Source organism: Trachinotus anak, unplaced genomic scaffold (assembly GCF_046630095.1).
Source record: "Trachinotus anak isolate AG129_WGS33_773 ecotype Australia unplaced genomic scaffold, CSIRO_AGI_Tana_v1 ptg000013l, whole genome shotgun sequence".
Taxonomy (NCBI): Eukaryota; Metazoa; Chordata; class Actinopteri; order Carangiformes; family Carangidae; genus Trachinotus; species Trachinotus anak.
In genome coordinates, this window is record NW_027273864.1 from 10521373 (window position 1) to 10534553 (window position 13181).

The 13181-nt window shown below is 41.0% G+C and overlaps 1 protein-coding gene and 1 pseudogene across 7 annotated transcripts in view; both read left to right on the plus strand.

The window, feature by feature from the left end:
• The first annotated feature begins 39 nt into the window (after positions 1-39).
• LOC139630253 (beta-crystallin B3-like) lies at positions 40-2398 on the plus strand (annotated as a pseudogene).
• Positions 2399-3333: 935 nt separating this feature from the next.
• cita (citron rho-interacting serine/threonine kinase a) overlaps positions 3334-13181 on the plus strand; it is a 35910-nt gene continuing 26062 nt past the window's right edge. For all 7 annotated transcript variants that reach the window (XM_071494503.1, XM_071494506.1, XM_071494505.1 and 4 more), the window contains exons 1-10: positions 3334-3490; positions 3701-3823; positions 3961-4102; positions 4511-4686; positions 5486-5587; positions 8204-8346; positions 8714-8807; positions 8906-9112; positions 9338-9491; positions 10854-11043. In XM_071494503.1, the coding sequence (XP_071350604.1) occupies positions 3722-3823; positions 3961-4102; positions 4511-4686; positions 5486-5587; positions 8204-8346; positions 8714-8807; positions 8906-9112; positions 9338-9491; positions 10854-11043 (1310 nt within the window). In that variant the 5' untranslated portion in view covers positions 3334-3490; positions 3701-3721. The remainder of the gene's footprint in view (positions 3491-3700; positions 3824-3960; positions 4103-4510; positions 4687-5485; positions 5588-8203; positions 8347-8713; positions 8808-8905; positions 9113-9337; positions 9492-10853; positions 11044-13181) is intronic.

Here is a 13181-nt window from a genome sequence, read left to right on the forward strand (position 1 = left end):
GTTTTTGATCAAGTCAAAAATAACAGATGTACTCAGGGAAAGAGAGCTGAGAAAATTCAAACATGGAAATACTATTAATACTAGTATTTTGGTGGATGCCACCACCAGAAAGCAAGAAATTCTGATGCAGCATTTTGGATACTGGATGAAGAGAAAGATAAAGAAACAGGTAGAAGACAGGAGAGTGGAGAGCAAGATAGCTGGGTGGGGCCGATAGTGCTGAGTGGGACTGATCTCTGTTCATTCTCTTGGCTGGCAGTCAGTGCGTGTGCCCACTATAGGATCATGGTCAGGATGGCAGCATGGGCAGAGCTGGGCAGCGCTTGCCAGTGTGCCAGGGACAGAGGGGCAAGCCTATTGAGAAGCAGTGTGATGGACACAATGGGTGCGACAGACTTGCTGCATCAACAGGCTTTTTGCTGCTGTGGTCAGAAATAAACCATAAATACCCCCAACTGTCCTCCACCGACCCGCTCACCAGGCCTCCACACCCACACACACCCTCACACTGAGACAGACAGAAAAGAGAGAGAAAAGAAAGAGGAAAGACGGAGAGTGTGGCTTGTACGTGGTGCAGTGAAGCACAAGCCATCCAGGTAAAAAAAAAAAAAAAAGAAAAGAAAAAAAAAGATCATCCCTCTCCCTGACAGGAGTTTCTCTTTAACACTCTTCCTTTCTTCTTTATGCTTGTCTCTTCAGTAGCATTTTGTGTGTGCACTATTGTTGTCTTATTATTTCATATACAACTGACAAAACTAGGATTTGACCAAAATTAAAAATGCAAATGTCTTGCTGATATATTTGATTTGTGGACAATTAGGTAAGGACCAAGCAGCTCGATTAAAGAGGAAATGTTTTTGTCTCTGCAACTGTTTAAAGTCATACCTATGACCATGTGTTAAGTTATATGATTTTTCTGGTGTTGCCAGAAACACAATTTTCTTCGATTAATTTAACAAAATAATACAAAATCTCTAAACAATGTAATGCTGTGCTATGTAGAGGGAAAATGACAGAACAGCAGGGAACCCCAGACCAGCTGCCTGCAGAGAAGGGCCAGGGAGGAGCTGGAGCCACATATAAGGTACCTTATACCTTATAAAAGCAACTTTTCTGTTGACCTCACATAACATATATCACATAATATATGATACAATGAAAAATGTGGAATTGGCACTTTGCTCAGCACACCTTCAGCTCCCCGATTGTTCCTGTCTTGCAGTTGGCGGTTTTTGAATTTGAGAACTTCCGTGGAAAGAAGGTGGAGTTGTCTGGTGAATGTAAAAATGCGTTGGAGAAGACACAGCGAGTTGGCTCAGTCATTGTGGAGTCAGGACCGTGAGTGATTCAGTTTCCCCTCATTAGGTCTCAGCAAATCCTTTGCTTAGGATGAGTGTGTGCATTCATGTGTGATGCATTTTCTCCATGTCCCCAGGTGGGTGGGGTTTGAGCGTCCAGGTTTTGCAGGAGAGCAGTTTGTCCTCGAGAAGGGAGAGTATCCCCGTTGGAGCTCTTGGACCAACTGTCAGAGTATCTACACCCTGAGCTCATTCAGGCCTCTGAAAGTGGTCAGTAATATGGGTGTTATATTAGCAGATGTAACCTCCTGCCAGACATTGCTCAAACCTTTTTTTTTTCTCCACAGGACAGTGCAGATCACAAGCTGAACCTGTTTGAGAATGCAGGCTTTGAAGGCAGAAAGATGGAGATTGTTGATGATGATGTCCCCAGTCTGTGGGCTCATGGTTTCCAGGACCGCGTGGCCAGTGCTAAGTCTATCAGTGGAACGTAAGCTGTAACCTTCTCATTAATAAATATGATTTATACTAGATGTAATTGTTTAGTTTTTTAAGATAATTTAATGGGTCTGTATTTTTTATAAGCATCTTGTTATTATGCTGCCCAGTTCACTGTCCCAGAGTTGTGATATACTACTCTCTCTGTCCCTCTGAAGGTGGGTGGGATACATGTATCCAGGCTACAGAGGGAGCCAGTATGTGTTTGAGCATGGAGACTTCAAGCACTGGAATGATTGGGGAGCCACTGCACCTCAGATCCAGTCCGTCCGACGTGTGCGGGACATGCAGTGGCACAAGAAAGGGTGCTATATTGCCCCTGCCCCTGCCCCTACACCACCCAATCCCGTTCCCGTTCCCGTTCCCGTTCCCGACCCTAACCCAGACCCAACTCCTGCTCCCGACCCCAAACCCCAAACTCAACCCCAATCTTAACACCACACCTCCAGCACCTCCTGCAGCAACTGGGGCAAGATGAAAGCAGCCTGCCAGGACCCAGTCTCTCCAACATACACCCTGTTAGTTTAGGCTACCTGACCATGCAATTTTGGAAAAAATGGAACAGACAATAATTATGAAACATGTATCTCTGTTGGAAATAAAAAGTTTGGTCCTGATTTTGGTAGTCTACAAATTATTGCATCTTATTTATTATCCAGGCAAACTTGAAATGTGGTATTGAGAGTATTATAGTAATTGTGTGAGCATCTATAAAGCCAATAAGGATCAATACTGATGAAAATAACTGCAAAAAGATTGAAGTAACTATGGTGTGGTTATTGAGGACAAATTTAAGCATAAAGGCCAGTTTACTTGCCTCAAGGTGTACCCCTCAACCTGTGAATAAATAGCTTGAGACCAATAATTTATAACAGAGAGCCTGTATCACAAACTGAGGCATGGTTTTTGAAAGATGCGGGTGTTCATCAAGCAGAGACAGTCAAACAAAATGATGCTTCCGGTTGAATTATGGGAAATGGGAGCTTGACCAATACTAAGGCATAAAACTCACAATATTACATGTCAGCACACCTTCAGTAAGTAAGTAAGTAAGCTTATTTATATAGCAATTTTCACAGATAAAAAAATCACAAAGTGCTTTACATCATAAAAAAGTACAAAAGTTATATCATGTAGGATATCTCAGCCTCTGCTGCTTTGGCCATTGTTTTTTATTTTTAATCTTTTTAGTCCTCAAACTTTATGTGAACACAACATTAAAGCACCAACAGTATATGTCAAATAATTAATTTAGCCTACTTCAATTTATTATTTTCTAATTCTAATAATACAGGCTTTACTATGGTTCTTTTTTCATATGTTGATCTTTCCGCCTATGTTTACTCCAAATAAATATTTCCATTCCTTTGTGTAAGATCGGAGACAGATGAGAAAACATGTGCGAGTATCTTTGGCAAGAAGCTTTTATGAAAACCCGGCTTGACGTAGTGAGGAACAAGGGTAAGCCGTCTGTCATTGGTTAAAAACATCAGTTAGACCCGCCCATAAAAATGTAATCATCCAATCAGACGCCAGAGTCATTCAGCAGATTCGAGGGTTGGGCAAGGAACGCGCAAAATTTGAAAGTCGACCGGAAACAAGTTTGACCGAGGGGAAAACAGTGTGCTCCTTTCAGCTTATCAATGTTTTGTCTAAATTAAAACGAATATCATATCTACCTGCATGGCACTCTGGTGAGTACTATCGTGCCTTTCTGTTCAGGACATATATGTTTGTCGTGTTAACGGTATTTGTTCGGGTATACAGCGACGTCAGCAAACAGACGTTAGCTACGTCAGTTTAGCATGCTAAAGAGCTGTATTGTTGACATTTGTCGCTTCGCTCCAGTCTTTTCCTCGGCCTGTACAGACGTCCATTCACTTCAGCCAAGTGTGTTTTTTCAGGTTATTTGTTGTTAAGCAGCCATGTTGAAATTCAAATACATGAGTCAGGGAAACCTGAAAACACTGCCTTCCTCCTCGGATCCAATCGCCAGCCGCAGCTTGCGACTCAACCAGGTGTTTCAGGTAAAATATGGCTTATGTGTCCCAATGCCATTAATTGAGCAAATGCAAGTTCGCAACCGCTTTACACAGTTTAAAAGCAACCGCAGTAACTGTCAGGTAGCTGACTTCCTTTTCCTGTGTTTGTGTGCTGTCTCCAGGGACGAGCTAGCCTGTGTGGGCAGCAGGGAGGATGCACTTTGGGTCGGGAACAGTTTCTGGAGGCTTTGCTGCTCCTCTATCAAGAGTGCACCTCCCCAGAGCTTATGAGGATACACCATGTGGCAAACTTTGTCAACAAGTGTAAGCATATATTTAACACATGTAAAGGATTTCTTTTTAAAAAAAATTATTTTATAGGTCAGAGCAGCGTTTTTCCAGTTACATTAGTTAATATTCTATCAGTTCATGCAAGTGTCTCAACTTTTCAGCCATCCCCATACATGGTAGATGAGTAGCTGTTTCAGTGTTGTAATTTTTCAAGAATATGATACTTTTCTTCAGTTTCAAGTTCTGTTTTCTGTTTTGGTTGTGTATGATTCCCACTCATGACCACTAAAATGCATAGTCTACAGTTTATCAACTATAAAATTAAGCTGTACAGATCATATCTTTCTAGGTGCCTAGTGTTGTTTTTTAGATATTTTTCACTTCATTCTCAGAAACAATGGGTCTAAAGCATCTGTGCGTTTGTTTATGTCTGTGAAACAGTTTCCGAGGTGGTAGCAGAACTGAGGGCCCTTCAGCCTGGCGTTCATGACTTTGAACTGCGTGCAGTGGTGGGACGTGGTCACTTTGCTGAAGTCCAAGTGGTCAGAGAGAAGGCCACTGGAGACATTTGTGCACTGAAAGTCATGGACAAGGCAGTTTTACGCACCCAAGAAAATGTAAGAATAATATTTGTTTTAAAGTGGTGAAACACAGGAGGATTAAAGAAAAACATTTTTCTTGGTTATGATGATCGTTTAGCTGTAACAGACACTGACAAACATTGACCAAAAAGAGTGTTATCCTCAAATAAACATGAATAATAAGTGTAACATGAGGGATAGTGTGTATAAAGCCCTACTTTCATAAATGTGTACTGCTTTGCATTTATTCTCAAAGTCTGTAGGACTAAGAACATGTAATTTTTTTGTTTGTTTTTTTTTTTTTTTTGCATTATCCTCCCTTCAAGCTTTCACCTGTGTATTTATCCATTTTGTACTCCAAAGTTGCAATCTGAAAAGGTCCCACTAGGGGGTGCTGTAAGGTTAAATACAACAAAATCTGGGTACATTATTTCACAGCTGTGCTCTCTGGCATGTGACTAATAAAACAGATCTCAGTCAGAATAGTACATGAGCTGTGACAGGAAGGGATCTGAAGTGAGCAATACAATGAACAACTTGTATGAACAAGAAATGTTTTGCTCATACCACCTGTGACTACTTATCATAATTCAAATGACATCCCACTTAAAACAAACAAATAACAAAACAAGCAATGAGAACTGAAGTGAGGAAATGAGGGCTCGAATGCTTAGATTATGCTAGATTACATTTAAATCCCATTCGAGCCCTAAAGGTGTTACCTTCTGTGTGTTTTAATTGATGCGTTTGTATGGCTGGTCCATTACTTACAACAACAGTTTGTCCAGCATTTATTTAATGTATATATGATGATTACCTTCTCAATTCTCCTCAGATGGTTTTTCATGAAGAAGAGCGTAGGATCCTGGCCCTGAACAGCAGTCCCTGGATCCCACAGCTTCTCTGTGCCTTCCAGGATAAAGAACATGTCTATCTGGTAAGACTGCAGGTTTTTTTCTGATCTTGAGGATGGACTGATGTAGAAGCAGGCAATTAACATTGAAGTTTTAGCTGGGTGAAGTGGTATATGCAGTAGCATTGACTACAGTCATTGCACAGGGTGCTGTGGTATAAGCCCAGAGGTAGTTTCTTTCTTTAAGTATACTAACTGAGATACACCTTTAATACTGTCGCGGTTCCTTGCTCAGCCATTGTTTAAAAAGAGGCTGTTTTAACTGCATTTTTATTTGTTAGGGTTAGTTAATATATTCCTTTCCCTAAACTAAACCAGGTGGCAGTGCAGTAGTCCTCAGCCTACTGCAAAAAAGATGCTCAGGAGTAATTCAATTCACACACAATGTCTTCAACTATATGATGGTTTAACATTGTAGTACAAAATTAAATGAATATATTATGATTTTACTGTCTAGGTTTGTTCTATCTCCACAGAGGGTGACTTATATGAGGAGTGGTTTTAAATGTGAACTTTTGTTTGAGTTGTTTGCGTAATTGCTCAAAATTCTTAAAAGTTTTTATGTAACTGAGTTTTTTTGAACAATCCACTGAGCCTACAGGTTCTGACTGTAAAATAAATTTTATTTGGTATGTTATTTATTTTGGTTGATACTTGTGTTTTTAATTTTATCCTTTAATATTGTCTTCATTATGTGCATATGGTTAATATATTCTCAGAGCATGTTGGGGAATATGGTTCTTTGCCATCAAAACCACAATTACATGAAAAGACAAGATAAGTCAGCATGTGTTTACCTAGGTAACCTAAAAACTAGAAGCGGTAAATGCCTGGTCTTCTTCAAAAGTGAAAAAAATACATCCTCCAACAACTCCAAAACTGCAGTCACTGGGCCCCAGCTATAGCACATTTAACACAATAGCTCCAATGCATCCAAGTTATCTGATCCTAAAACCACAGTGTCTTGTTTCTATTTCTACATAGGTGTTATGCACAAAGTACAACATAGCTTTTTTATTTATACATAAAGCTGTGTACAAGAAAGCTGTGTTGGAAGGTGTACTTTTTTTGTTTTCTTTCACAGCTGTGGTTTTCAGAATGTGACAAATAAAATAGTGGGATCAGTCAGAATAGTACATGAGCTGCTACAGGAAGGAATCTGAAGTGAGCAGTGAAAGGAACAACTTTTATGTAGGAGAAATGCTTTGAAGCCGGGGGATGGGGGTAGTGAATCTCCTTCAGATGTGTAATAACACCTTACAGTGCCTAGCCACCAGCACATCTGAAAATCACCAGGATTTTGTTAACATTAATGACATTAATGACATTATTCAATGCTGGCACCTCCACTGGACAGGAACATCTGTGGTGCTGTGGGCAGTCTTTGGGCTTAAATGTTGTTACTAAAACTGTATTTTAATAGCTAACTGCAACTAAAATCACAGTGTCACATTCCAGAAATCATTTAAGTAAATAAATGAGAAAAAAATAGAATTTAGTTTAGTTAACAATTTCCTCCAAGCTTCCAGTGTTTCTTGTGTAGGTCAATTTGGATATCTACAATTGATAGATAAGCTGCTCATTTGACTCGTGAAGTAAAGTGTCAATTTCCTCCTCACAGAGAGCTTCCAATGTAATCATCACGTTGGCTGTTAACCTCACAAAGAATCTATATTTTCTCTGATGACCTGTTAGACTGGCATAGGGTGTAGTAAAAAGCGTTTCCTGCCAAGCCTTATCCTGCATACAACCCTTTGTTTTTTTTTCTTTCACTCCCCCTTTACTTATACTTTCCTTCATTCCCCCTACATGTCTATCGCCATTCTTCCTCCTCCTCTCTTTTCACTCCCCTTCTGTCTCACCCTGCTCCCTAACTGAGCATGGAGGAAAATACAAAGCATCCATCTTTATCCGTGTGTCAGAGAGGCACCCAGTCTCCCTGTTGCTAGGTAACACTGGAGAATGCTCCCGTTCATTCAGACTCGCCGACCATTCATGCACCAGGGGCTCTCGCCTGGTATGGCTGTATGACTGCCACCATATAGCTCAAATTAGCCTGGCCAATGCCTCTCGTCTGAGGATGCAGACAGCAGAAAGGAGAATTTGAGTCAAACATGACCATTTGTTCACATGTGTTACCAGAGTTTAAATATGAGATATTTGAGGATAACGTGCTTTTTGTTGTGGCATGTTGCTTGATGGAAAACATGTCTGCTTGTAGCCTGAGATCACAAACACACAATCAACACAGGGATTTTGCAGTTAGTGATGGTGTTTTTTTTTTTTTTTATAGCTATTTTTAGCTATGGAAGACCAATCCTTTGACTGCAGTATCACAGATAAATCTGCAATAGTGTCTGGTGTTACATAACTGAATCTATAATGAGAAGAACCACCCTGTTAGCTTAAGCTAAATAGAGCTTTGATGTAAGCTCAAACACATTTGATCCTACACTTGTTGCTTTGTTTTTCTTTCTAAATATAGGCACTCAGAAATGTATCTACAGCATTCAGTATCTGTTAATTTTAATCCTATTCAAACATACATTCATTCAAATACCAAGTGCTTGTCATAGTTTTAATGCTACAACGTCTTGATTGCATACACTGCAATATATATGATTACAAATGTGTCTTCAGGCGATGGAGTACTTGCCAGGTGGTGACCTGATGTCGCTGCTAAACCGATATGAGGATCAATTTGATGAATCCATGGCTCAGTTCTATTTAGCTGAGCTCGTTGAGGCCATTCATGTCGTCCATCAGCTTGGCTATGTCCACAGGTAAGTCGCTGGCTACTGAATTCAACAAAAGGCCGCATAAAGGCCTTCAAGGCTTTGTGGAATAACTATTAAGGAAGTGGGACCAGAGATCCTAATTTGGTAATTTTCTTAGATCCTGGCTAAATCATTCTGTGTTTGCCTTATGTTTTCACTGGAGGGCAGGATGCACATAATTCAGGAAAACATTAACTGGACATGAGAAATTGCAGCATTGTAATTTAACCTAAAGTTTATATAATACAAAAACATTGCTTGACTTTACAAATGTAATCCATTATCAAAAGGACGGTAGAGATATTACCATACAAAGGCAACAAACAGCTCTGTAAAAACTGTATCAAATATCCTCTAAACTATCCACTCGCAGAGATGTCAAACCAGAGAACGTTCTCATCGATCGGACTGGTCACATTAAGCTGGCAGACTTTGGATCAGCTGCCAGGCTGACTGCTAACAAAACAGTAAGTAGATTACAGAGTTTGCACTGTGTATTAACTTCAGTATCTTTGACAGTGGCATCATTAGGCTTTATTAATGCTTTTTAATAATGCATTTCCAGGTGGCAGCTCCCACGGTGCCTGTTGGGACCCAGGACTTCCTCTCCCCTGAGGTCTTGGCAGCAATGAATGGGGGCTCTCACAGCACCTACGGTGTTGAATGTGACTGGTGGTCCCTTGGCATCATAGCCTATGAGATGATCTATGGCAGGTCACCTTTTTCTGATGGCACCTCTAGCAAGACCATTCACAACATTCTCAACTTCCAGGTATATAGACTTATGACTATAGACTGTCATCTTGCTACTGACATTGGCCATTTGTCGTATCTGATCTGTTATTGACTGCAACTTATAATTCCAGATGAAAGGAGGAAAAAAACCCACTTAGAATTCCCAGTGTACTCCGTGAAAATATATCTGATTTACCTGAAGTAATACCTCATTGAATCGTTTATTATGTAATAAATCCTTGTCCATTTTGTTCGCCCACAGCGTTTTCTAAAGTTTCCGAATGAGCCTCAGGCCAGTAAGCAGTTTGTAGACCTGGTGCAGAGCTTACTGTGTGGAGTCAAAGAGCGACTGGGTTTCCAGGGACTCCGCTGTCACTCTTTCTTCTCCAGTGTAGACTGGAACAACTTAAGACATGGTGAGGAGGAACCCCCCCCCCCCCCCGAGACTCTGTTTTCCTGTTTGTCCAGTAAAAATGCTCAATTTGGCTTGAAGTGACACAATGTTGCTATAATCATGTTACAGGACAGATGATATATGAGTAGTTGTCAAGCTCTAATGTTGTTTATAATGCAAGTAAGTGTGTGTGTGTGTGTGGTTGCACATAGACAAAACAGCGCTTGCGTTGCCAGTGGTGTTGTCGGTAGTAAAATAATGAGATTCTGTGCGCCGTTGGCAGTAGGCCAGCTCTCTCCTGAGGAAGAGAATAGGAGGGAGGCAGAGACGAGAAGCAACACAGATGGAGTAAAGAACTGCAACTCATCTGCTTCTCAACAGACGCAGCACAAAATCTTCTACGCTAGCGACACCAGACACAATCTCTGTGGCGGAAATACATGTGTTTGCTGAACGTCATTGTTGCTGTCAAATCTGAGACTGCACTGAATGACAAAGAGTTTGGCATTTTCACCTGAGCAGCTGTGGGAAAACACACCCATAACATTCACATTAATGGACATTTTCAGTGAATCATGGTCACATTAAAGACCCGCAGCGCTACAGTGGTTCTGTAATTCACATGTGTAGCTGCAGGGGTGATGAGTGTTTATTTTGCTGCACAGAATACCTCGTTTTCAGATGAATAAACCCTGCTTTTTATGAGAATTAAGCGGTTATGAAACATCGCTATGCCAGTCATTTCCTCTGAGCTGTTTTCCAGTCATAATATCCCTATCAACACCGAATATTAATGAAGCTAGTTTTTTTTTTGGAAAAACAACAGTATTTTTGTCTATGAAACTGGAGCTTTTTTGTCTGTGCGAGTGTGTGTGTGTGCGCATGTGTGCGTGTGTGTGCGTGTGTGTGTGTGTGTGTGTGTGTGTGTGTGGGAAATGTTTATAGATGTTTCTGAATTTTAATTGATTTACTGATATTTTTCTTGAGTAATAAATATCAAATGCAACATAAAGAGAGGGACTCGCATATATTAATGTTTGTATTGATCCTACAGACCAGGTTTATTGATATTTGGGTACAGATAGAGCTCTATGCCTCAGCTTTGGCTCCAGCTGATTAGCTTGCTCTGCTGCAGTGAGGGAGAGGGAGTGAGCATGTGTGTATGAGAGAGAAGGAGGGAGGGACCGAGAGGCAGCATGTGCATCAACGCGCGACTTACTGCACTCTAGGCTCCCACCGCTCTGCTCTGTTCCTCCTCCCCTTCTTTTCTCTCCCCTTTCTCCTTGTTGTATTTTTTTTTTTTAAATCTTTTACATTTTTTTTACTACCTTGCTCATCGCTGCTTCCTTTTTTCCTTGCCCTCTCTCATCCTTTTCTCCTGCAGTTCTCCCGCCTTTCGTTCCTGCGTTGCACAGTGAAGATGACACCTCTAATTTTGAGGAGCCGGAGCAGGCAGCCCCCTGGCCAGCCTCAGCAACCCAGCGAGGAGCTCTGCCAGTGGGCTTCCAGGGCCAGGATCTGCCCTTTCTAGGCTGGTTCTTCAGCAGAGCGTTGACAACATTGGCCAAAACTGAGTAAGTGCTACCTGTTTACAAGGCATTGTTTGGCTTTTTTTCAAAGATGACCCCCCCCCTCTTTTTCCTGTAGTCAACGCAGAGACATACACATCTAACACACCTTTGTTGGTTAAAGACCCTGTCATACCCTTGGCTGCTGTTCTGCCATTAGACTGTGCATTACCACGGCAACAAATTCCAGGTAGCCTTGTTTCAGGTGACCTAGTGTGGTGCCCTGGGCAGTTGGTGTTGTGTCCCTGTCATTAGTGTTGTGCCTGTTGGGGCTGAAATGGGTTTGGCCATATGCTGTGTCAGACAAGGAATGAGAGAGGGGAGGGATCCCCCTCTTCTCTGGTGCTCTGTTCTACTGATTCTTGTTTTTGTGCTTTGGGATCACACAAAGTGGATCTGATGCATAGATAGATCAAATGAATGGACCAGAGGATGTGAGCTGGCGTTATCTTGCCATCGGCGCTGATTGGTATGCGGCTGAGTGTGTCAATGAGGTTTGCTGAGAGGTGGAACCCCACACATAGACACACTCCAACCCTCGCTGCTTTTATTGTGCTTTCTCTGTTACTGTGCAGCATAATGGGCTCCTGACTTTTATAGCATGGGGTTTGGGACTGTAATTATCCCTAATGGTGTTTGACTTCTTAACCTCTGATATTAATGCAAGAGAATAGGCTTCATTTCTGTAGCTCTGTCTGGTTAATGGTGCTGGAGACTGCGGATCATGACAGCAGCAGTAACAGATTGGGAAGAAAAAGCGTGAGCAGATTAGACAGGGAAAAGGATGAGAGCTGAGATTGGGGAAGAGAATCTATTTCTATGGTTACTACCGTGATGTTTTTGTTTTTTTTCTCTCCCAGTCCCCACCCCCATCTTTACCCGTCTCATCTCTTCCTCTTATTTTCTCCCTCTTCTAATGTCTCTGTCCCTTGCTGTTACACCATCAGTCATCTGTTCATGGTTTTTTTGTCTGAAGCCAGTCATTTTCTTTGCAGCACTTGATTAAGAGGACCTCAGAGCTCACAGAATGTGTCAAATTTGTGTGTGGGTGCATACATATGCGTGTACACATTCTTCATTACCATGCCAAAAAGGAAAGAAATTAACTGAGAGCCTGGCAAAATGAAATGCTAATCATCTGTTTTGGGGGTTTCTGCTATTCTTTTTTTCATTCTGTGTGACCTTTTCTGTCTGACTTCTCATTAGTAAAACTCAACAACAGAACCCCCTCAACAGCTTCCCTCAAATTCACAAGAAGTCGACTGCTGTTTTAGTGTCCGAAAATCTTCTTTGCAAGGTGGCTTAAATGCAGCCTCATAAACTTCTGGAAATCTGCCTTTTTGAGGAATTTTGAGCTAATATATGGCACTCTGAGGTGTTTTGGAAAATGTATACAGTATCTTTTTGACTAGTGATTGTATATCAAGACAAAGATGTCAATTTGTCGAGCTGAATATCTTGACAACTGCTGAGCAGATTGCCATGAATGAATACTGCCAAATGATGCGGGTATTTATTGTCCCCAGAGGATGATTCCTAATGATTTAGGTGACCAACTGACTTTTCATCTAGTGCCATCGTCCAGTCAGAGTTTTCCCTTGACGTCGTATCTCAGCAACTAATAGCCCAATTTTCAAGAAACCTGCTGTGGATATTTGTGGTATTTGAAGGATCATATCTTATATTTATATCGATCCCCTCACTTTTCCTCTGTGGCCACCAATTAGACTAAAATCTTTGCCAAAAAAAAAATCAGAGTCTAATGGTCAATATGCAATGGAAGCTGATGATCAACTTTATGCTCCATAGCACATAAACATGCGATTTTTATTACCGATGGTCTTTGGTCTAATGCCACCTTTAATTTTTAAACTTTATTACTGGTTAAGACTAGCACATTTGTAATACTTCAAAAATATGTCCTAAAGAAAGACTGTGTGTTTATTTAGGCTTGCATATGGATAAATTAACAAACCCAATTGATGGGTTGACACAGTGTAAAAACATTAAATACAGTTTGGCCATAAAAAAAGCATAATTTGTTAGGAAACTGAAATTCAGGAGCATATTTCAGAAATCTGTGACATACAGTGGAATATAAAAAGGCCTACTGGTGATTTTTGGATTTAACAAGCTTGAGCAAG